Here is a 24,762-nt window from a genome sequence, read left to right on the forward strand (position 1 = left end):
CTCTCTCTCTCTCTCTCTCTTTCTCTCTCTCAGATGGGGAAGGTCCCAAGACTCTGTGGTAGCTTTAAGGCTCAAGTCAGCAGAAAAGCCAGCTTATTCAGGGCCAGTGGGCAAAGGCAGATTACTCATAGCTGGTTCCACCTCATCACTTGGCACTGGCTGCAGTAGCAGCCTGGTTGTCCACTGCTGAGTTATAACCTAGAATTTCATAGTTCTGAGCCTATGGCCTTCCCTTTTCCACCACACACATCATCTGGCAGTGTCCAGGGATGCTGTGTTGAAACCTGGCACCCATACTCCTCTCATAATAAACTAAGCAAATACCTTTAGGAAGAAGTCAAGAGAGGGCCCATGTTTTGGAGCATTCACTCTAGCAGTTCTTGTTGTCGTCTGGACTGCTGAACCCAAAATAGTTTCTTCCTACGTGTGGGGAAGTATGGGAGTTTGCAGCTTGAAGGCCAGGACTACCATTCATGACTACCACCTCATGACAGATCAGCTGTCAATTCTTCTATTCAAATGGACCTTTGCAAAGTGTCAGAAGCCCTACCACTACCCTACAGTAACACTTGCCATCCTTAAAAAGCCTACTACATTTAGGACTGCATTCAGAGGTACCAGATTTGCTTGGGGGCAATGAGATCCTGGGGTTTTACCATCAGGTCCTGTCACTCACCTCCCTCCAATCCCTTCTGAATCTGAGAAATCTTAGGAGAGGGAAAGAAGGTGCTAAGGACTTGCACAGGGAGGCTGTCAGCTCCAGGGTCTTGCTAAAGTCAGCGTCTGCCTCTCTTCTATCTCAGGCAACATCTCTGTGCTTTCTCAGAGATAGGTTATTAGCAGTTGGAGCTCTACTGTGGAATGGGTGAAGCTTCTGGTAGGATCTAAACACCCTTCAGCCATGTTTCTCCTAGATGTGGAGGTCTCTTCAGGCCTCCTGAATACTTCCAGCATCCCTGAAGTTGGGACAGTAAGCACACCACCCAAGCCTGCTGCTAGAGGATGGCTCCCCAGCAGCCAGTTTCCTTTAGTCCTTCACCCTGGGCTGTCAGGCTCAGGAGGGTGTTGTCCAGCCAGGGGAGATCCACAGAAGAGGACAGAAAGTGCAGATTTGGGAGACCCCTTCACCAGCCTCTCCCTGCAGATCTTCTCTAGTACTCCTTTGTAGATCTAGACTGGATTACTCATTCCATCCCCTGACTGGCTCTGCCTGGCTCTTGTGGAGGTGCAGTGGGGAGTGGGCTTCACACTCATCATGCTTTGCTGTTGTTTCTTCCCTGTCTGCACATATGGGTCAGATAACTGGAAACTGGCACATCGTCATGAAGGGAGAGCAAAAGCCACAGATGGACCCATAGGAATGACCTCATCCTGTAGAAGTCATCAGCTATGGCTGGAAGGCAGTCTTGTTTGAACATGTGTATGGGAAGGAGAGCAGACTGTCTGTGGTTTGCATTTTCATGTTTCGTGTGCTGCAGCATTTTCCTGGGGCTTTGGCTAAGCTGGCTTTGGCAGGGAGTAGAGAGGCAGCTGCTCTTAACTTTCCTCTAGATAACTCTGCCTCCCACCTCTGAGAGTGGCTGGACTTTCGTGTCCATCTCAGGGATGAAGGGTAGCTTTATTTATTGGAGAAGTCCTTGCAGGAGATCCTCAGGGTATTGGCAAACAATCTAGCTGTCCTAGCCAGGGCCTCACCAGCTGTCTCATCTGAGTTACATGTGTTCCTTCTCTGTTCAGCTGGGATGCATCAATAGGACCATTCCCACTGTTAGAAAATTCCTGTGAATAAAGAGCTGCTGCCCAAGCCCCACAAGGGCTGGAAAAACCACCACCAGGCCCCACTTCTGAAACCTCCCCATCCAGGGTCTGCCTCCCTGTGATCTTATGCATCATACATGGGACATACATCGGGTAGAGGAATGGGGATAGTGTGACACACATAGGTCAAAAGGCATTGTTCCTTGCTTGAGTAGGTGTCCAGGAATAGGATCCACTCCAGTCCCCCTGTGCTCACCCCAGGACTTGGTCTCCAGTAGCATCTGGCTGAAGTTTACCCCAGCAAGTATACCTCAGTTAGCCCGTCAGAGTCCAGTGAGTGGAGCTCTCCTGCCTTGCACTTCCCAAGAAGCGTGGCAGCAAGACAAGTTGTCCTCTCTGTACACTCTGACCTGCCCCTAGTCTGCAGACCCAGAACCTCTGGTACTTCACTATCCCTTTGGCTTTGCTGATAGCTGTTTATGTGCCTCTCAGAAATAAGAGCTATCTACATTTCTCCCATCTGGTGGGACTGCTTTTGGAATACTGGAAAACATGGCTGCAAGTGAAGTGAGCTACATTTGTTTTTAAAAACTTAAAAAATACCCAGAAAATAATTTTTTAAATTATAATTGTATATAGCTCCACTGCTCCGAGATGGTCTCCTTTAACATCTCATAGTACATTTTTTCAGACTTTTATCAGCATGTGCTTATGTGTATACAGTTGCCACCACACACAAAGATAAAAATGTGTTCTTAAAAATAAAATAGCATCAGGGCTGGGGTCGTGGCTCAGTGATAGAGTGCTTGTCTAGCATGCACAAGGCGCTGGGTTCGATCCTCAGCACCACATAAATGTAAATAAAGATATTGTGTCCATCTAAAACTAAAAAACAAATATTTAAAAAAAAATAAAATAGCATCATAAAGTACACTCTCTTCTTCACACTTTATCCTGGGAACCTGATCTGGGCCAGGTGCTGCTTTAGGCACTGTACAAGTACATATACAAACACCCAGCAAAGTTGCTGCTCTCAATAAGTTTTGTGTTCAGTTGGAGGAGATGGGCATTAAAGAATAGGCATATGTATGTGCCAAGTGGCAATAAACAGCTCAGAAGATAATAAAGCATTGTTCTGGGCACAGTGGTACATACCTACAGTTCCAGCTACTCAGGATACTGAGGTAGGAGGATTATAAATTTAAGGCCAAGGCCAGTCTAGCTAGCTAATTTAGTGAGACCTTGTCTCAAAAATTAAAAAGGGCTGGGGATATAGCTCAGTGGTAGAGTGCCCCATGTTTTGATCCCAAGCACCCACCTCCCTCCCCCACCCCCCAAAAAAAGCATTAGAAGAGAGACAGAAGGATAGGCACAAGAATTTCTCCTTCCAAGGAGGTGTTTAAATGCTCACCTGCTTCCTTTAAGGTCCTCTCTAACAATGACATTAAAGGAATGTCCTTGAGAAAAATGAACCCATAAATATGAAGAGGAAATGAGAGGAGACAATAAAAATTTCAAATCTAGGAAGCAGAGAGAGGAGGGGAAACAGACTTAATAAATTGCAGGGGGAACCCTGAGCAGCAGTCCCTTCTGTATTCTTTTCCTTTCATGGATCTGGGTCCCACTCCTTCCTTCCCCAACAGGAGATTAGAGGGCAAATGTCTGAAGAGCTTAAAACAGGATCTGGAGAAGATCCTCTGTGCAGCTGGAGGTGTTTGGGGTCATTGCCCTGAGATGTAACAGGATCAGTGGAGTTAGTTGACACATTCAATGTTGATGTGACTCACATCCCCAGCTGCTGTGCTTCCTCATGACCAGACCAGCCAGGCTTATACCGCCCTGTATGGAAGAACTGTGTAAGAACAATGTGACCAATTCAAGAGGAGACCTAAACTTTTGGGGTTCCATAATGCAAAGGTATAGCCTGCCCATCCTAACACAAAGCTCCATGTGACTACACTTATATCCACAGAGATGCCTGTAAGCTTTGGAATGCTCTACTCTTAAAGGAAGCTAAAGACAGGAGGATGTAAATTCAAGTCCTGAGCAATTCAAAGGCTATTGTTAATCTCAAGGGAAAAAATATAAAATGCATAAGGATAAAATTCTACCAATAAGGATTTTTTTTTATCTTTTTTTGTTACCAGGGATTGAACCCAGAGCCACATTCCCAGCCCTTTTTATTCCTTATTTTGGGACATAGTCTCGTCAAGTTGCTTAGGCCCTTGCTTTGTTGCTAACGCTGGCTTTCAACTTGTGAGCCTCCTGCGTCAGCCTCCCAAGTCTCTAGGATTATTAAGGGTTTTTTTTTAGAGACAGGGTCTCACTGAGTTGTTTAGTGCCTGGCTTTTGCTGAGGCTGGCTTTGAACTCTCGATCCTCCTGTCTCAGCCTCCTGAGCTGCTGGGATTCCAGGCATGTGCCACGGCACCTAAAGATTTCTTTTTAAAGAAACTAAAAATATAGTGGAAATGAAAAAAATTTTCAAGAAGAGTAGAAGATGAAGTTGAAGAAAATTTTCTTAAAAGTAAGTAAAAAGACAGGGGCTGGGGATGTGGCTCAAGCGGTAATGTGCTCGCCAGGCATGTGCGGGGAGCTGGGTTCGATCCTCAGCACCACATAAAAATAAAATAAAGATGTTGTGTCCACCGAAAACTAAAAAATAAATTTTTAAAAAAAGTAAGTAAAAAGACAAACAGATGGAAAATGGGAGAGAAAAAGTAAACTTCTTGAATGACAAATCCAAGAAGATACTATCCAAATGGGTCTTCTAGGAAGGAAAAACAGAGAAAATGGGGGGAAAATTATCAAAGAAATAATTGAAGATAGTTTCTCAGGATTTAAGATGATTTTCAGTTTTTTAAACTTTATTTATTTATTTCATTGGCACTGGGGATAGAACCCAAGGCCTTGCGTGTGCTCTACTACAGAGCTACATCCCCAACCCTTGATTTTCAATATTGAAAGAGCTCCCCCTCAGCCAGGTGCAATAATGGCTCATGACTGTAATCCCAGCGGCTCTGGAAGCTGGATCAGGAGGATGGCAAGACAGCCTCAGCAAGTTAGCAAGGCCTTCAGCAATTTAGTGAGACCCTGTATTAAAATAAAAAATAAAAAGGCTGGGGATGTGACTCAGTGGTAAAGCACTCCTGGCTTATAATCCCCAGTACAAAAAACAAAACAATGAAAGAGTTCCCCCTCAAGGAAAGTGAGCCCACACTTCCCCCCAAAAGAACCCAGCATTTACCTAGCAAGTGGATAAATATATACCCACCTCAAGACCCATCAACAAGATCAGGACAGAGAAGAAAACAAGTCACATGCAAAGGACTAGAAATGAGAATGACTTGAGACTTCTCAATAGTAGTGTTAAGTTTTTGTAGGTCATTGCTTTTCATCCTAGAATTCTTCAAACACTTAATTAAATCTGACAATGGAATAAAGATATGTTGAGATGTTCCAAGTTTCAAAATTTATCTCCCTTGCACTGTTGATCTGGAAGCAGCTTATGCTTTGGCGCAGTGGTTCTTGATGTGTGGTCCTGGGACCAGCAGCATCAGCATCACCTGGGAACTTGTTAGGCACGCAGATTCTTTGGCTCCACCCCAGACCTCCCAAATCAGGTGGTTCTGCTGCATGCTGAAATTCTGTGAGTTTTTTTGGCTGATAAATGTTCTTTATTTACATTTTACATGTTGATCAAGATGCCCAACTTTTACATATAACAAATAGAAATTTTAGATTTGCAATCTACAAGTTTGATAATCTGTACTGTTACCATTGGTTACAAGAGATATTTTAATCCTCTTATCTGGGAGACTCTATCTTCAAAATATAATTTCTCTTTTATCTTCACTGATAGAAAATTCAGCCTTAAAAACATTTGTGTTTATTTTTAGTTTTAATATAATATATGCAAGCTGATACATGGATTTTTCAAAGCAGGTATGCTTTAATGCTAAGTAAAGCATATACATGCATATAAACATGCTTCTCCATTTATGATGGGGTTATACCAGACCTCTTGTAAATTGAAAATATTGTTGTCCAAAATGCATTTATTACCCCTAACCTACCAAACCTCAGAGCATATCCACACAATACACTATGGAGTTTTACCCTCATGATTGCATGGTTGACTGGGAGCTATGGCTCTCCGCTACTGCCTGGAATCTCAGGAGTATTATACTGCATATCATTAGCCTGGGAAAAGAACAAAATTCAAAATACAGTTTCTGCTTAATGCATACATTGTTTTCACACCACTGTAGAGCCAAACAAATCGCAAGTCAAACCATTGTATGTTACTGACTGTAGTTCTTTACCAAGCAAGATATTCAAACAATGCTAAAAGTATTAGTGTTGCATATCTACAATCACATAGCAAATTGCAGAGGCAATATTATTTCAGTTTTATGTCATGGTGAAACTATTTTTAGGTTTTATTTTATTTTTTTAAATATATATGAGACTTATACATATGTACGTGATACCACGTGATGTATATATTATATAATGTTCAAATCAGCTGAGGCATAATTGTCCTTCTCAAATATTTGTTATTTCTTTATGGGAAAAACATTCAAAGTCCTTTCTTATAGCATTTTGAATTATATAGTTCATTATTGTTACCCATAGTCACTCTCCTTTGCAGCAGAACACCACAACTTCTTTCTCCTAATTGTAACTTGTACCTGTGACCAACCTCTTTCCCCATTCCCCACCCTCACTTTCCCCAGCCTCTGGTAACCACCATTCTACTCTCAGCTTCCACATAGGAGCAAGACAGTGTTTGTCTTTCTGTGTCTGGTTATTTTGTGTTTCAGTGTGCTCCAGTTCCATCCATGTTGTCACACATGACGGGATCTTATCCTTTTTTATGGCTGAATAGTATTTCATTGTGTTTCATATACCACATTTTCTTTATCCATTCATCAGTTGATGGACACTTTGCTGCGGCAAAACCTGGAATTTTTCCTGTTGATCTGGTTGATAAATTATTTCAGAGAATTGAAAATATTTGTATGGTTTTTCTAATGAAAATTCCAAGAATTAAATTTTAATAATAATGCCAGCTGGAAGTTTGAAAACCACTGCTTTGGCAAAATGAGGAAATAATTATGAAAGAGGAAGATCATCTTTCAAGAAAACAGCGTGTCCAGTTAAAGAGAAAGGGGAAGGGAACCCCATGGATGGTAGCACCTGGGGTAGAGACTCGGCAGACACATTCATTGCTCATGTGCCTGATGAGTTTTAACAAGTCAGGAGATTCACATAAACAGGAAAATGTTATTTCGGGTGAATTAGTGATAAGTTCATAGGAAACTAAGCAAGTAAGAAAGTAATTACTAGTTCCATATACCAGAATTATGCTAAAAGGAAAAGTATGGGCTGAGGATATAGCTCAGTTGGTAGAGTGCTTGAGTCACACGCACAAGGCCCTGGATTCGATCCCCAGCACCACAAAAAAAAAGGAAAAGGAATGATAGTATGTTGTTCTTTGTAGAGAGCCAGTAAAAAAGAGAGAAACTCTTGTCTTCCATTATGGTGATCAATAAATATAGGAATAGTGAAACTGAAAAGTCTAGGAGGAAAAACATAAAAATAATATTAAAACTATGGAAGTACATAACCAAAGAAATGGTGGAAGAGTTGAATGTGGTGCCTCTGAGTTGAAGATTGGAAGCAGGAAGGAGCTTTTATTTGTAACCTCTGTGCAAATGTAACTTGAGTTAAAAATATGAATGAATGAATTTTAAAAAGCATGATGGGGCTTTGTAAGGAGTGTAGGGAATTTCTCTTAATATAATGAGAACATTTTCAACTGATGGGTTTTGGAGGAACTTAAAATTGTTCTGATCTTTTTTTTCAAGGATGCCAGCAGGAGGGTGGTGTTGGGAAATTCCTTGATACTTCTCAAGCCACAGGGGAAAGGTTTTGGGCAGAGGAGTTGCCAGCTATTGCTCATCCTGAGCAGATGGCACCCTCCAGTCAACTTGCTAGAAGGCATTTGGCAGAAAGAGAACCCAGGTAGGTCAGCAGGCCTCTTCTGCTCATGCAGAGAGTCGGGCCACTGCTATACTGCTGTGGGACCTCAGGGGCCACTCCAGGCTCCTGTTTCCTCACATAAATGGGATCTTCATAATACCCAGTCACTTTGGGAGTGAGGAATAAGTTAGTTAATGTACATATTGAGCTTAGAATAGTACCTAGCACATCTGTTAGCAGTTGAGCTAAGGATCTGAAGGGTAGGTAGTAACACCTTTTTTTTGCTTTTGCTTTTTATTTGGGGTGGGGGGGAGGGAGGAATTCAGTCCTATAGAAATGTTGTAAGAATAGTATAACAAATTCCTTAACATTTTGCCACATTTACTTTTTCCTCTCTCTACTTACAATAATTTCTTTATTATAGATACAGGCATAGAAAGGGTAAACATCAATTTCAGGAAATTGTCACTTTCAGATTCATCCAAAACTATTATGCAGTGTAGAGTGCATTATTACATTGTGCCGCTTGTTTCCATGCCATCTTTAAGGCAGGACTCCCCTCCCCCACCTGGGATCTGATCTAATCCCTTTAGTCATGCCTGCTTAGTCTCTTAATCTGGAGGAGTTCTTCAGCCTTTCTTTGTCTTTCCTAACTTCCATATTTTTGTTTCCTTGGTGCCTGAGCCTCCCTGTGTTGGTCAGGCTGTCCTTAAACTCCTATGCTCATGTGAGTCTCCCACCTCAGCCTCCCAAGTGCCTGGACTGTAGGTGCAGACCACCACGCCCCGCAAACTTTGACATTCCTGAAGAGTTACAAGCCACTGTTTTGTAGAATGCCCCAGGAATGGGGTTTGTTGATATTTCCTTGTGATTAGATTCAGACTGAGCATTAGGAGTGATGTTGATTCCCTTCACTCAGGGGAGGTGGTATTGTTTTCCCCTTGTAATTAATAAGTGATCTGTGGGAGGTGTTTTTGAGAGTGTGTATGTGTATACCGTTCTCCAACACATTTTTAATCAATGGTTTGTTGGTTTATCATGTGTTGACTTTTGACCAAACTCCTCCTGAAATTCAGCTGCAGGTCCGAATCCTGATTGACTTTTAGGTCAGTAAACCAGAGTTCCTTTGGGGGCTGCCAGTGTGAAACTTAGCGTGGGGAAATATATTGATTTTTGTCAAAGAACTTTTATTCCATTTGGGACACAGATGCTTTTCTTGAGTTTAAAATCTGAAAAGACCAGAGTCATTTATTCATTTTTCTAGTAGGTATTTGCCGAGTGTTTATTCCATGCCAGCTGCTATTCCAGGTGCTGGGGATAAATGGTAAAAAGAAAAAAACCAAATCCTTTCTTCCTGCAAGTGACATTCTCCGTGGTGGAGTCAGACAGTACAACTTTATGGTACTGTCAGGCAGTGAAAAGGGAAGAAAAAGCAGGGCAGTGATGGAGATGGAGGGCTGTGGGGCTGGAGGGTGGCGTCAGCCAGGGCTGCCTGCAGGGTGAGGCCAGGGAGCCTGAGGGGAGGGTTTGTCTGGAAGTGGAGTGATTGCTCAAGGCGCAGAGAGGGCTTGTGCCCACTGCTAGGTGGCAGGACGGTGCACAACAGAGGCAGCAAGGAGGAGAGTGGATAAATGAAAGGACGGGAGCCTTGAAGACCAAGATGGAGCTAGTGGAGGACCTTGGCAGGGAGCTGCCCCAGCACTGATGCCAGCAAGCAGGGGTGTTCCTGTGGTGGTCTGAGGGCAGCTGGGCACTGAGAAGTGAGGGTCTAGCAGGGCTCTGAGAATGCTGCCCGTGGGATCACCATGGGGGTCCACCTGCAACTCAGGAGCTCCTCAGGGAAGGAAGATGGGCAGGGACTGAGCATTTGAGTCACTGAGGCTCTGGATTTTCTTCCTGCTCCCTCAGATCTGGGCAGGAGGGGGCTGGCACCGTGAGATTTCTGTTTTCCCTGCGCCCTGGGTGGCTGGGGCAGATCCTTGACAAGCCTGGGCAGACCACGGCTTGTTCCCAGGCCCCTGGAACAGCCAGAGAGCCCCAGGCTATGAGCCCAGGGCCCTGTGTCCCTTGCCAGTTAGGCTGTTCTCCAGTTTCAGCCCTGCCTTTGTTCCCAGACTCTCTTCCCCCACTCCGAGGGAGTTCTGTTCTGTTACCCCTTGTTTCTTCACCACCCAACCTAGGCGACTGAAGGCACAACAAAAACGAGAATAAAGGTGGTGTTTGTAGAGTGCTTTACAGTGTTGGAAGGCACTTACAAAATGGTTTCCACCTACTAATTTATTTAATTCTCACATAAACCTTGTAAGAAGGAACTGTTTTTTGTTGGTGATGGTGTTTTTAATTTTTTAATATGTATTTTTAGTTGTTGGTGGGCTTTATTTTAGTCATTTATTTATATGCTGTGCTGAGAATCCAACCCAGTGCCTCATACATGCTGGGCAATTGCTTTTAACACTGAACCACAACCCCAGCCCCAGAAGGTACTGTTTTTACCCTTAGGTAGGAGGTGAGGAGAGTGAAGCAACAGAGAGGGTGGGCCACTTATCCATGGTAACACAGTAAGTGCAGAGCCTCTTGGGATCTTGGGTGCTTGACCTCTGACCATGAGCCTATAATATTGGGTTGTTAGAGAGCAATGAAGAGTGAAAAGTGAGAAAGTGTTTTGCTGCTGTCAGAGGGTTGAGAAAGCTATTGTGCCTCCCTCTTAGGGTCAGATCCATGATTCCCAGGAGTCTGGGTGATGTTTACTTAGTGTCTCCTCCCATGATCCAGATGACATGTTTTGTTTAATGCTAACAACGTCACAGGTGAGGAAACTGAGACTATTTAAGAGGCCACGTGTCACTCAGTAAGGGAAAGTCATATGGCCACTCTGGTCCAGACCCCCAGTCTTCCTGATACCACTGGTTACTGGTGATGAGTTCTGCTCCCTCAAATGTTGACATACGAACATTAGAGAAGCACACCGAGGCAAGAACTTCTCCTGGGAGGGAGAATGGGGCCATAGCTGGTGTCCCGGTATCCCGAGGTGTTCTGCCCTTTTACAAGTCCTAGGCTTCCTTTGTTCTGCTCTCTTCCCCTTATCTCTCTCCTTCCTGCCTATGTGACTAGGCCTAAGGGTGGGAAACAGGGGGGTGGGCAGGATGGTGCAGCCCAGCACACATTAATAACCTTATAGCTCCCTGTAGGGAGGGGCAATTCCTGGGACCGGTTATCTTGGCCCCTGGTTGGAGCAGGGGCAGGTTCTTGATAAGGGTGGAGGAAGGGCTCTGAAGGAATTAACATTTCAGTTCTTCAAGGGGTAGTCTCCAACTCAAAACTGGCCTCCTTGATCCAACCTGACTTGATTTACCCATCTCTGCTGACTGCTTGTCTAATTCTGGCTTCATTCCCACATGCTGCCTTGCTTGCCCCCAGAGCTAATGGTGAGGACATTTAGTACTTGCCAGAAGTCATGTGCTGGGTGTGTCACACTTGTACATCCCTGCTGGCTTTGAAAACATACTGAGCTGTTAGGCAGGCCTCTGTATCAAGAAAGCACTGAGCTGGGCATGGTGGCATACGCCTGTAATCCCAGTGATTTGGGAAACTGAGTAGGAAGATCACAAGTTTGAGGCCAGCCTCAACAATTTAGCAAGACTGTTTCAAAATAAAAGTTCTGGGGATACATCTCAATGGTAGAACACTCCTAGGTTCAATCCCCAGAAACACACACAGACCCCCAAAAAGCACTGACTTTAGGATAAGATGACCTTGGTTTTAGTCCTGCCTCTGCCACATCTCCAGCGTGACACAAGATGAGTCTTGGAATCCCTGCCACCTTTTCTTTCTCACCAGCGGAAGCAGGATTAAAACCAACCATATCCTCAGACCAAATACAAAAAGTATAGGCTCATGGTCCTTAGCTGGGTCTTGTGCTATGGAGGTGAGTAGAATTCCCTGGAGTGACTTCTTTGAAAGAACATATCTGGATCCCAGGGAGGGGAGTCAGGGGTACATGGGTCTTTTGAGAAACGTCCCAGCCTATTTTGAAATACATTTTACCCCCCACCCCAGACCTGTGTTGAAGCACTATATATAAAAGTTAGAGTAATGACAGTGGTCATGCCAAATGTTTTTCAAAATAAGGGAAAGGACTTAATCACAACCAGGTGGTGTTGGGCCAGAACACTAGTCTAGGGTACTTGCAGGAAAGCTATAGGGTTTCCTCATTAAAACTGCTCCTCTCCGCTAGGGACAGTTTTGCCCCCCATTTGACATTGTCTGGGGACTTTGGTGTCGCAGTTGGGGGAGGTGCTGCTAGCATCCAGGGAGAGACCAGGGTTGCTGCTAATAAACATGCTGCAATGCACGGGACAGCCCCCACCGAAAAACTCCTCAAGGCCAAGCTGTTGGTGGTGCCAAGTCGATAAACCCTGGGTTAGATGTAGGCAGCACTTGTGTAGTGTCTGCTTCGTGCCAGACATTGTTCTAAGGGCTTTACAGGTTATTAACTCACTTGATCTTTCCAGTGTTATGACATAGGAGCTGTTACTATCCTCATTTGGCAGATGGAAAATTAGCTGCACACACAGGTTAAGTAACCGGACCCAGTTCCCACCTGGGGCCGTGGTCCCACTTGGTGTGGATAAGGAGCTTAGACAGTCTGATTCCAGAGTCCACACTATGAACCACTGTGCTGTGCTGTGCCTCCTTATGGGGGCTACTGAGCTTTAAATCACATTTTCAGCTTTGAGTCCAGAAAGCCAAATACCTAGAAATTTGCCCATGAAAAGAGTTAAGATACCATTAGTTTCTGTACCTGGAAGATGGAGAGGGGGTGGCCAGGGATAGTTTAATGGTAAGGGCTCAAGAACCCATCAGTGAAAGCTTTGTGTTTTCCAGGTTCAGAGTGTGGCTCAGCCCATGAATTGAATGGGCTTTGCTTTCTAGTCACAGACTGTGCTGTGTCATTGCAGACGTGAAGACAACAGTGGTATACCCTGCCACAGAGAAACACCTACAGAAGTACCTGCGCCAGGACCTCCACCTGATCCAAGAGACAGGAGATGACTACAAGAACATTACCTTACCTCACCTGGAGTCCCAGAGCCTTGGCATTCAGGTGACTGGCTGCCAAGTCTGAGATACTGATTGCTGTTCCTGTGCCAGTTTCTCTTCCTTATGAGCATCTATTGGGATCTTCCCAGGGACTAAGCACTGTACTAAGTTCAGTGGATATAGCAGAGAGCAGGGCAGACTAAGTCCCTGCCCCGTAGAGCTTACCTAATTTGGGGAGTCAGAACATAAATGCATGAGGACATATATGATACATGAGATTATGAATGCAGTGGAGAAAACTGGAGAGGATCAGTGAGATAGAGAGTCCCAGGGTGGCTGGCTGCTATTTTATATAGGATGGTCAGAGTAGGCTTCATAGAGAAAGGAATTGGCCCTGGTCTTGGACCCCTCATGAGATGCTTGGGCAAGTCACTGAGGCTCTCTGGGAGTTACTGAGCAGTTCAGTCTGCTAGAAGAATTTGTATCTGCTTCACATTATCCTACGACAGTCTCAAAATGACTATGTCCTCTTTGTGTTGGATTGGGCCCACCCTGGTCCAGCTTCTTATTCCTGATTGCTCCTGTAGCAAACCAGCTGTGTCTCAGAGTAAAATACTCCCTTATCACTCATTCCGCTTTACATTTATTCCACAGAAATCAGTACCCTGTCATCCCTGACATTTGTTTGGGCCTCTGAGCACAGGTTGGTAGAGTGTTCTGGCTGGGCCAAATATAAGTCTGTCTAGCTTAGAGATTCTGATGGCTTCTTGGGCGTAGGCCAGGGCCAGCCAGAGACTGCCTGGAATTGGCCCCATGTGGATACTCACAGTTAAATATGATTGATGATGATTGATGAGTCATTTCCTTGCCCACTCACTGGCTCTCACTGGCTCTTTCCCATTATTGCTTACTCTTGTTCTCTTTGAGCATTTCTCACTAATCTTCACAAGATTCAAGTTACTGTAGTGGGAAGTATTCTAATATGGGGTGCTCAAAGACATTCTGGGCTCAGAAGGCAGGAGGGAGAGAAGGAGCTGCGGGGTCAGTTGTACTGAGAGGAGTTAAGGAGGGGGAGATTGGCAGAACCTGTGGAAAGGCTATTCCCTGGAGAGGCCTGTGTGCTGATAGCCCTCTTCCCTATATCTAAGAGGACCCAGCCCTGTTATTAGCCATGCCTCCCATGCAGATTTGCACATGGTTCCTCTAACTGAAGCTGTCCTGATTTTTTTTTCTTTTTTCTTTCTTTCTTTCTTTTTTTAAAAAAAATCCCAGCACTTGTCCTGTCTTCTGAGTGGAAAGAAAGTATGTCTCTACATTCCTGAACAGCTTCTATTCAGGGTCCTAGAGGAATCTGCTGGAATATGTGTTCTGTGGTGCTGGTTGTACTTATCTGGGATTCAAGAGAGGAAGCCCAAATGTAGTTGTCGTGAGTCATATATCTACTTTATTACACATCCGAACATATGTCCACTTGGAAAATAATACAACAAAAACTCCACTACTTTTCCATTGACATGAGCATTCATGTATTTCTTCTTGGCTATTTCTAGCAAATGTATAAGCAGTCACTGCATTTATTGAGCATCTGTAGTATACCAGCTAGGCTCTGGAGGAACACCCAGATAATGAAACCTTGGTGATGCAGTGTAGCAGGGAAGATAGATTAGGAGGACTAAAACCCACCATGGATCTGAACCAGGGTAGAGATAGCAGGGAAGGATTTGGGAGTGATTTAAGAGGTAAACCTTAATGAGGTTGATTGGACTTAGACTGGTTGACATGGAAAAGGAGGTATGAGTGTGGTATGACCCTGGGTCTTGCTTGCCTGACAAGCAGACAGTAAGATCATTTATTTATCAGGATGGAAACATGGACAGTGGAGTAGGTTTTTGTGAAAGACAATGAGTTCTGTTTGGGGTTTATTGAGCATTTATTAAATGTCAAGAACTATTCTAGGCATTTTACATGGATTACCTCATTTTATGTTCACAACAGCCCATTTGGAGATGGGACTCCAAATCCATGCTTTCTGGCCCCAGCATCTGTATTCTTAGCTGGTGACATTATTTGACTCTTCAAATTTGAAGTACTTGTAACTTTCCAGTGAAAATGCCCAATAAAAAAAGGTAGTGGGGTATCTGAATCTGAAGCCTTGAGGCATTCAGCTGAAAAATCTTCATTTGTGAGCTGTCACATCAGGCTTCAGCATTGGCCTGGTGTTATGATTCTTATTCTGCTAAGAGCAGCATGGCATTGTCCTTGACTTCTGGGCCTGTTTCCTTTTCTGAAAAATGTGATTAACAGATCCTTCCTCCTAAGGTTGTTGTAGAAATTAAGAGAGGTACCATTTATCATGTGCTGCTATTTCCTGAAAAGGACCCAGGATGGAGCTGCCATTATCCACACCCAGGAAGAACAGGGGAACAGGCAGGCATGAGAGGGATGGACAGGTGGGGGACAAACCAGGTGAGCAGAATGAAGAGTGAGAGGAGAATGAAGAAGGATCAAGATGTCCCATGAGAAGTACAAGGAGGAAGGAGGTTCTAGAGGGATTTGTCAGTGTCAACTAGTGCACAGTCCAGCCAAATATATACTAGAAAGTGTCACCCACAATCCTATCATTGGTAGAGCTAGCCAAGTCTCTAGGGCTTACATTTAGACGGTAGCCTTCCCATCACCTACCTTAGGAAATTTGTGTGGATTTTGTTCTCTCTATCCCCTCCCTTTCTTCTCTGGGCTTCTGGCCATGAGACTTCCTGAGGATGCCGGTTCCTGCCACTTGCCCAGGGAACTCTCCCAGGAGGCAGGATATGCTGTGGGCTACAGTGCAGGCTCAGGAGCCAGGCTCCCAGGGTTAGAATTGTGGGAGCTTATGTGAACTTCCTTGCACCTGTATTTTTCTTACCTGCAAAATGGGGACAACAATAGAAGGGTTATGGCCCTTAGAGTAGTATAAGAGTAGGGCTGCCCTTGCTGTTCCCACTCCCAGTCGCTGGTAGTCACTTAGCTTCCAGCCTTGTGCTTCTCCAGCCACTTCCTTTGCTTTCACCCGCTTCTCTCTTTTTCTGCCTCACTTAGTCTTAGAGCCTCCAGCAAATCACCCCTTTGTCATCGCCTGACTTGGAGTGCCACTGCTACTCCTAGGTTGCCTCCTCTGTGCTGGGCTCTGGGCTAGGTGCTCACACGTGCATGTCTGAATTAAACTCCTCACATGTGTAGATCCTGTTAGTCCCATTTAATGAAAGAGGATTCAGTTGCTTGCCTAAGGTGGCAGCAAAACAGTGGTGGAGCTGGAAGATAAAAACCAAATGTCAAACCCCAGAATCCAAGCATGCTCTCTGACGCCTCCCGCTGCTCTCCAGTGGACGTGGTGCTTCTCTGGATGAGCAAAGGACAGCCCAGGAGGTCAGCTTATGGAGCATACCAGACTCTCCACAGTAGAATGTCACCATCTCCCTCATTTCCTGAGTTTCCCAGAGGCTTCAGGTCAGCCTCCAGCTGACTTTTTTTTTCTCCTTCCTTTCTTTTTTCCCCTTTAGCAGCACATTCCCAGAGAGGTCTCTGGTGGGAGAGGAAATGCCTCTGGAGGAATCTTGGCCCTCCAGAGGGCATCGCTTTGGCATGGGCACTGCATGAGGAAACAGCCACTGGGTGTCCTCCAGACCTCTCCCAGGAAGTGGATCCCCCAGGCTTTTCCTGGGAAGCCCCCATTCTACTTTTGTGTGTGTGTGTGTGTGTGTGTGTGTGTGTGTATGTGTATGTGGTGCTGGGGATCGAACCCAATGCCTTGTGCATGCAAGGCAAGTACTCTACCAGCTGAGCTATATCCCCAGCCTGGGAGCCCCTCTTTGATGGTGGGGGAACCACACTATGACTGGCCTTTGGGTTTTGCTAGGGTCTAGAGGTCATCTGGGCTGAAGTGCTTCCTGTAGGTAATTGTAGGAAACTGGAGGCCCAGTTATCCGCAGGCAGAGGCCCTCTTCTCCCTTCCCACTGTCCCAGCTGAGAGCAAGGATGCAGTGTGGTGTGCTCAGCCATATAGGCCCAGGATATGAAGTTTGCAGAACTGGGACCAGCAAGCCCACCCTTGGCCTTCAGTGGTGCTGCCTATGCCAGCACTTCTGGGAATGGGAAGAGGACCAAGAGGACAGTGGCAGCCTGGTTGTGTCAGTACCCTGTCCGGACATCCTCTCCCTCCTCTGTGTTTTGGAGGTCCTTTTGAGTTTGAGGAGGAAAGGGCAGCAGTGTAGGTTTCCATCAGGTTTCCCTTTTGGCTGTAGAGCAGTCACCTGTACAAGGGCCCTGAAGGTAGGAGAAGTAGAGAGGAATCCAGGGTACCTGGGTTTGACCTTTGCCAGCCCAGGCCTCTTCTCAGCCTAATTTTCCTCAGAAAGCCTCTACAGACCTCTGATCAGAAGGAAACCTCTGTGCCATCAGCCTCCTAACAGTCTTTGCCCCATGGTCCTGAATAAATGGAACCAGGGTCCATAAAGACAGCTCTTCCCCTTCATCCTGTGGATGGTGGAAGGGGTCACCACTACAGGGGCTCCATGTGGACCAGGCCTATGAGCATGTGGCAGAATGGGAGGCACTATGCTGACCAGAAAGAGCCTAAAGGGCAGCCTGTCTAAGCAGCAGAGGTCTGGGATGGCCAAGAGTCAGCTGTGGTGGGAGAGAGGAAATCTCTCTGGATCCCCAAACAGCCTGTTTGTTAATCCCTGAATTTAGCAGCCATTTATAGTTTCGTTATCCTTTCCAGAGGGGCCAGAGAACTTGTCTGGCCTAGCTGAAGGCAGGTGGATTTGTGAACCATCTCTTTCCCTCTCCTTCCAGTGGGTATATAACATCCTTGACAAGAAGGCTGAAGCTGACCGGATTATTTATGAGAATCCAGATCCCTCTGATGGCTTTGTCCTCATCCCTGACCTCAAGTGGAACCAACAGCAGGTAAAGATCACATGCTGGAGTGCTCTAGGCTCCAACAACCCCACTCTGGTCATTGACAACTCCACTCCCAAGTTGCTGGCCTCTTTGACTGCCCTTCTTCCTCAACATCCGCATCTCTCTGAGCAGATTATAATTACCCATCAAGGGATGGCCAGATCTGTCCACGGCAACAGAGTATAATCTTGTCATACACAAATACTTTTGCTTTCATGGTCACCTTAAAGACTTTTCTGGCTGTGTTCTTACCCAAGAGGTGAGCTGAACAGGGATGTTCGTCTTCATGACTGCAGAGGCCATTCCTTCACCACTTAACCAACCAAGTGACTTAGATGCCATCTTCACTTCTAGCATCATCTGGAGCCTCAGGTGGAGCATTCTCTCTGTCCCCCTGAACACTACCAGATCCAGGCAGGCCCATGTTCAAAGCACAGAGAGGAACCATGATGATCAATCCAAAGAGTCCCCTACCCCCACTGAGCTGCAGAATTGTTTTCCAGTAGCCCAGACCTCCACTTCAGTTGTTAGCTCCCCATTCCCTGGCCTCCAAATGACTCTGCTTCTCCAAACCTTTGAAGGAGCAGGTTTAGAGGTGTCATCTACATTCTGTAGGTCTCTTCCCTCTCTCCACTGTCCTCTTTCCCATTCCAGCCCACTGCTGAGTTAAAATTTGCCTTTGCCTCTTTATACCCTGAGTGTATTAGAAACATTTGTACCCTGATGGATTCAGGAACAGGCAGGTCCATCGTGTTGTAAAGATTGCTATTTACAGGCTGGAATTAGAAGGGGCCAGGTAGGTAGACACAGGAGATTTGGCCGTAGAGAGCGTCCTCTCTGGTCCAGTTACACTCTTGGAGTAACCTGGGCTTGGGTTTGCCATCTGCCCTGGGTGGGCCCATCTAGTTTCTGTGCCTTCATCTGGTCATGAGACCCATGCAGAAATGTTGTGGAGCCTGGGCCCTGGCTGATTCTTTGTGGAAACTCTTCTTGTTTTCTCAATTGTGACCTGTTCTTCAGGACATTAGGACATATATTGAGCTCACCTGCAATTTGCTTAGTTTTTAATTCATTGAACTTTAAAGCTACTGCCCCCAGAAGGGGTTTAAAGGCCTGTGGTTGAAGTATAGGGACTGGATTTTAGCTCAAAGCATCTTTTGTCTCTTGATAAGAGGCTCATGGTTATTCTCAAATGTGGCTCAAGGGGTGGTAGGGAATGCAAAGAGAGTTTCCAGAAGTTGCAGCATGGAATGATGATTTCTTAGAGCCAAGCAGGATCAAAAAAGGTAGCTTGTGTGTGGGGTGTTGTAGTGAAAGGGGCCAAGAGCACACCAGACCCCAGTCTCCTCTTCCCTTGTCCCTGCCTGGGCAACCTTCAGGCCTTAAGGAAGGGAACTTGGACTTGCTCTGGAGGTGGTTGAAGAGCTAAGACAAGGCCCCAGAATCATGACCACAAGGTAGCTCTGCAAACCCCCATCTTTCTTTAGATAGACTAAAGATCCTGAATTAAAGTCTGGTCATGGGAGACAGGGGTGGGAGAGGAGGAACTTTGGCCTCACAAAACTCTTGAAGACTAAAGAGCTTGTGACTGACTGCAGGTGCATTGCAGCCACAGAAAGACAGTAAGGATGAACTTGTACATCTCTGTTTCAGAAGCCCTGAATGCATCTGAGTCCAGAATGGGAAAACGATCAGTCATCTGATCCAAGGATGGCAGGAAAGCTTTGGGAATTATACTGGGTTCTCAGTCACATAGCTGGAGCTGCCTGCCCTTGAGGGGAGTGAAGGGGCCAGTTTAAATGTCAGACCTTCCATGATATTAATGCTAATATGGTCCTTCTTAACCTTTGCCTAATTCATTTTTTAAAAAATATTTTTAGTTGTTGATATATCTTCATTATTTATTTATTTATTTATATGTGGTGCTGAGGATCGAACCCAGTGCCTCACACATGCTAGGCAAGTGCTCTGCCACTGAGCCTCAACCCCAGCCCCACCTTTGCCTAATTCTTGCTTATTTTTTAAAGGTGCCATATTTCAGTGCCTCAGATCTATGACTTGTGACATCACTGAACTTTTTTTTTTTTTACTTTTGGTACCAAGAATTGAACCGAGGGGCACTTAACCACTGAGCCACATCCCCCAGTCCTTTTTGGTTTTAATTTTTAATTTGAGACAGAGTCTCACTGAGTTGCATAGGGCCTCACTAAGTTGCTGAGGCTGGCTTTGAACTTACAGTCTTCCTGTTTCAGCCTCTGGAATTGCTGGGATTACAGGCTTGTACTACTGCACACAGCTTTGAATCTCTGAACTTGATTGCTCCCTTAGAAGTTGGCAACATTCCCAGAAGAAAAACAGGCCACATCTAGGCTTCTATTCCTCATCCTGGGGCCATGGACTGATTGAGGGGGAAGTGCTTCAGCATTTGTTTCTGGGGCACCTTCCTGGCTCCCTTGAGTCTCTCACAGCTTCTCCTGGAAGTATATTTCCCTTTCTTCTTTTTGTCCTTTCATTCTCTTCCCTTTCTCTTTCTATTCCTTTCCTACCTAATCCCTTCGTATTCCCTAAGCATGTGCTCCACTCCTAGCCCCTGGAATTGTTATCTTTATTGTCCCCACACCGAAACCTCTATATTTACCCATTTGTTCTTTCTTCCATCCACTCAATAAATGTGTATCAGATGCCTAATGTTGCTAGAGGTTATGCCACCCAGAGCTTATAACAACATTCCTTCCCTGGTTCTCTCAAGAGATCACTGGGTTTTTTTTTTATTTTTTTTCATTTTGTTAGTTAATTTGTGCCCATGGTAAAATTGCACATAATATAGGGAATGTTCAGTGGGATTAAGTTCCCCCACCCTGCTTTCTTCCCTTCCTCAGAAACAATCATTGTTTCTGTTTCTTTGTATCTCCTTCCAGGGATAATTTTTATATATTGTGTGTATAAATACACACACACACACACACACACATACACAAACACACATGCATTTTTGGTTCACATAGTTTGTTCTTTAGTCTAAAGTTCCCAGACCAGGGAGTCTTTCCTCTAAGTCACTCCGGATGTCAAGAAATGGCTCTCCAATGCTCTAGTCATCCTCTGTCTTGCCCCTTGTCAGGAAATCATTAACTTTGATTTCACTGTCCTGCCTTACAAAGAGACTGACTGTGTCTATCTCCCCAGAGTGGTCAATAGGCTACCTTTTAGGGTGCCAGTCTCGGGCCCTAACCCACCTTTTTGCCAGGCTTTTTTCAGATCATTTCTATGGGCCAGGAAGCACTTTGGCTGCCTGCAGAAATTTTGGGGTTATGTCTGCTATCAAATAATGGTTTCTTTTTGTTCCCTCACACAGCCTGTGAGCTGACACCCAACACCGGCTCCGTGCCTCATTTCATTCCAATGGAGCAGAGAGATGTGATTTAATATCAGGTTTGGGTTTGTCAACAGACATCATCTAAAACAAATGCTACTATTATCTGGGTGTCCTGTGACAGACGTGGTATAGCTGAAAATGTGCACACATTTGCAGATATGCGTGCACACACACATGTACACACACACACACACACACACATATGCCCAAGTCAAGCAATTTTGTTTCCTGGTTTCTCTTTGGACTCTTCCCTAGTATGAGAGTAAATTTCCTGGATACAGGCCATAGGAAGAAACTAAGCCTTCGTGGGCTTATCTCTAGCAGGGTCTGTCCGGGAGAACCCAGACTCTTAGAACTCTGGATGAAAAGAATGACAAGAAGATACTATTTCATGGTTGGACATAAGGCAGTTGGGTCCCTGGGGATTTGACTGTGTGACTCATGGTCCCCATATTATCTCCATGAAGAATCCAGCAGGTCAGACTACAGCACTGGGCACTGCTGCATTCTCCCTGAGCCTCAGCACTGGGAATGTTGGCCTGCCTGGCACTTGAGTGTGATAATCAGGCAAGGCCAAGGTTTGGGGTAGCGGGGAGGATGTGAGAGGGATTTCTGGCCAAGAGGAAGAGTTCATTTGCTCTCTGGCACAAGATATTGTTGACTCTGATTCTTTGCTCTGTTGTGACCTCCAGGTTTTCAGACAGGCGCCGTTTTCAGGAAGGACAGCAGGAACAGCCACCCCTGAAATGTTGATGGGGGAGGAGAGAAATGGGCTAACTGCTGTGGTGTTGTGGTGTTTGTTGCTAAGCTGGCCCCAGGCTCCCATTCCCTCCTTCACACCTCACTATATCCCACACACCCCTTCATGTGCCTTCATTCCAGATAAGTTGGGCTGCTTGCCCCCCGACTTCTGTGCCCTATACAGTCTTGACTCTGAGCCTCCTCTCTCATTGTTCCCTCTCCCAGAATGTCCTTTCTATCTTCTTCTTCTTTTTTTTTTTTGGTGGTGGTTTTGGGATTGAACCCGGGGCTTTGTGCAAGGCACGACACACTCTACCAACTGAGCTATATCCCCAGCCCTACCTCTGTCTTTCTTTCATCAAACCCACGGCCCAGAGCTTCATACTTATGAGGCAAGCACCCTAGTACTAAGCTACATCCCAGACCTATTTTTATTTTGAAACAAAATCTCACTAAGCTACTCAGGCTGGCCTCGAACTTGTGTTCTTCCTGCCTCAGCCTGTGGGTTGCTGGGATTACAGAATGTGCCACTGTGTCCACCTCCTACCAGTTTTTCAAGACCTAGATCCCCTACTTTCTCTTCCAGGAGGTCTTCCTGGATCATCCCAGCGAGCAGGAACCTTTCATTCTTCCTCCTGTGTTTTGATCACTTTATTTTGAGGGTATAGCTCAGTGGTAGAATGTGTGCTTAGCACGTACAAGGACTTGGGTTCAACCCCCAATCTTCTCAAAAAAGCAGTTATACTTTATGTCTTACAGTAGAGTGACTTATGTACATGGATTAGATTGTAAACTCCTAGAGGAAAAGAATTCTTCTTGGCTCTTCTTGAGCTTCCCTATAGCCTCCCCTCTCCCCCATCAACTCTGAAGAATGGGTAATACTGCTGCAGGATGTTCTTTAGAAGGAAGAATACACAGAAATCCTGTTCCTTAGATAATCCTGCTAGCCTTGGGCACAAGAACACCTACACTGCCTGGGGACCAGTCCTGCCATGGGGTCTCATGGACTGGCTGTGGGGACACTGTGTGCCTTGGGGGTAGAAATATCAGGACTGGCAGCCTGTCCCTGTGAGGCCCAGAACTGTTCCCATTCCCCTTGGTCTCTGTGCAGCTTGATGACCTGTACTTGATTGCCATCTGTCATCGCCGAGGCATCAAATCACTTCGGGACCTTACTCAAGAGCACCTGCCGCTGCTCAGGAACATCCTTCTTGAAGGGCAGGTAAGTTGCTTCACCAAACCACATTGAAGTCCATTGTTAGACTCAAGATTCCAGTATGTTCCCTGGGCCTCTTTCCTCACTCTTCCCTGAGTGTGTCTTGGAAATGGCTTCTCTCTGTATGCCAGTCTTATACTGTGTTAGGGCTCATTAAGTTGCTTCACAAGGGTCATTGGTCCTGGCCAGCCCTCTAAACTCTACTTTTCAGCCACCTTTCCTCACCTCCAGATCAGCCTCCCTGCCTTTTTTCATAGGCTTCATCTGGTATGCCCCTCTAACCTCCATTCCAAGACTCTTGCCCCTACCATTCAGGATCACCTGCCTCGCGCATGATAACCACCTTGCGCCAGATGGGTTTCTTGGGCTTTAGGGCACATGATTTTGACTTGTATATATGTACATACAAGGCAGAGAGCAGGTTGATTCCATGGCACCTGATATTCTAGGATACTTTCTATCTGGAACATTTGTTCAATCTAATGAAATTTTAAGAGCACTAAAAGGGGCCTTGGGGGCAGGGGAAGATGGGAGGATCTTGGGTTGTGGTTATGGCCTGACATGTTGGCCCTAACTAGCTGAGTGGCCTGGGACAGTCATTTCACCTCTGTGGACCCCTATATCTGGTTGGGATCCCTTCTAAATACACCATTCTGTGGAACCAGATATCAGCCCTTTTTTCATTTTTAAATATGTGAAGATATACACCTATCATGCCAGGAGCTGACAGCTACCAGAATACCCAACCCAAAGAGAACTCTGCCACTTTCTAGCCAGTGCCAGGGCTCTGCCCAGATCCTACTTCCCCTGTCACTGTGTTCTGGCCTGTTTTCCAACACCTTCTTGCCCATGGCACCCTCTTCTGACTGCCTTTATGTTTTTGAAACAACTTATTTTTATCAGAAAGTAACCTCTGGATCTATCCATGGCACAGAATGATGTCTTTCTCTTGTTGAGACACTTGACCCACTCCTCCCTGTCCTGGCAGCCTCATCCCAATAGACCAGCCCTCTTTATTCCAGGAAGCCTTTTGGGTGCTTTGGGCCTGGTCTCACCTTGCTGCAGCAATTCCTGGGCATGAGGCCTGAGTCTTTCTCTTCACCTTTGACCTCCTCAGGGATCTGCCCATGAAGGAGATCAACATCTTCTCCTAATTCCAAGTCTTGGGGGCTCCTGAAGGAGACAGGGGAGGTCAGGGTAGATAGAAAAAGACCTCCCTCTGAGCAAGGTGGAGTGGGCAGAGAGAACCTGGGCCAAAGTAAATGTTTTCCTTTGGTGAAAGGAGCCCAGCTGCAACGGCCCGTTTGTCTGTGGGTCACCCTTCCCATATCCTTTCCCCCGCCTTTTCCCTTTCCCCAGATTCTCAGCACAGCCCCATCTCTGTTTCCAAGCCTTTTTCCAAGAGAGTGTAGATATATTTCCTCCCACCTACCTCATGGTTTATCAAGTGCTTGTAATTAATTCATCCAGCGGAAGGACAATATCCACAGTCTTGGGAACCTGGGCCCTATACTTAGACACTGAGACTTCCTAGATTCTCAAAGTAATGTTTTATCAAGGTTGTTGTAGGGAAGCCTGAGAAGATAGGCTCTCTTCTGTTGGGGGAATGCATGTCTCAGCTTTGCTGCTGCCTTTGTTGATTTCCTAGAATGGAAGACAGAGGGATCTGAAGCAAGCAGAGAGCCATTTGGAAGGTTTTTGTATGC

At 45.6% G+C, this 24,762-nt stretch overlaps 1 protein-coding gene across 1 annotated transcript in view; it reads left to right on the top strand.

Annotated features, from left to right (window-relative positions):
* Nucleotides 1–24,762, top strand: part of Dcps (decapping enzyme, scavenger) — a 37,891-nt gene that overhangs the window by 12,615 nt on the left and 514 nt on the right. The window contains exons 3-5 of the mRNA XM_027945435.2: nucleotides 12,704–12,849; nucleotides 17,619–17,732; nucleotides 22,952–23,062. Coding sequence (XP_027801236.2) covers nucleotides 12,704–12,849; nucleotides 17,619–17,732; nucleotides 22,952–23,062 — 371 coding nt within the window. The remainder of the gene's footprint in view (nucleotides 1–12,703; nucleotides 12,850–17,618; nucleotides 17,733–22,951; nucleotides 23,063–24,762) is intronic.

The sequence above is a fragment of the Marmota flaviventris genome, chromosome 9 (genome assembly GCF_047511675.1).
Source record: "Marmota flaviventris isolate mMarFla1 chromosome 9, mMarFla1.hap1, whole genome shotgun sequence".
Lineage (NCBI taxonomy): Eukaryota > Metazoa > Chordata > Mammalia > Rodentia > Sciuridae > Marmota > Marmota flaviventris.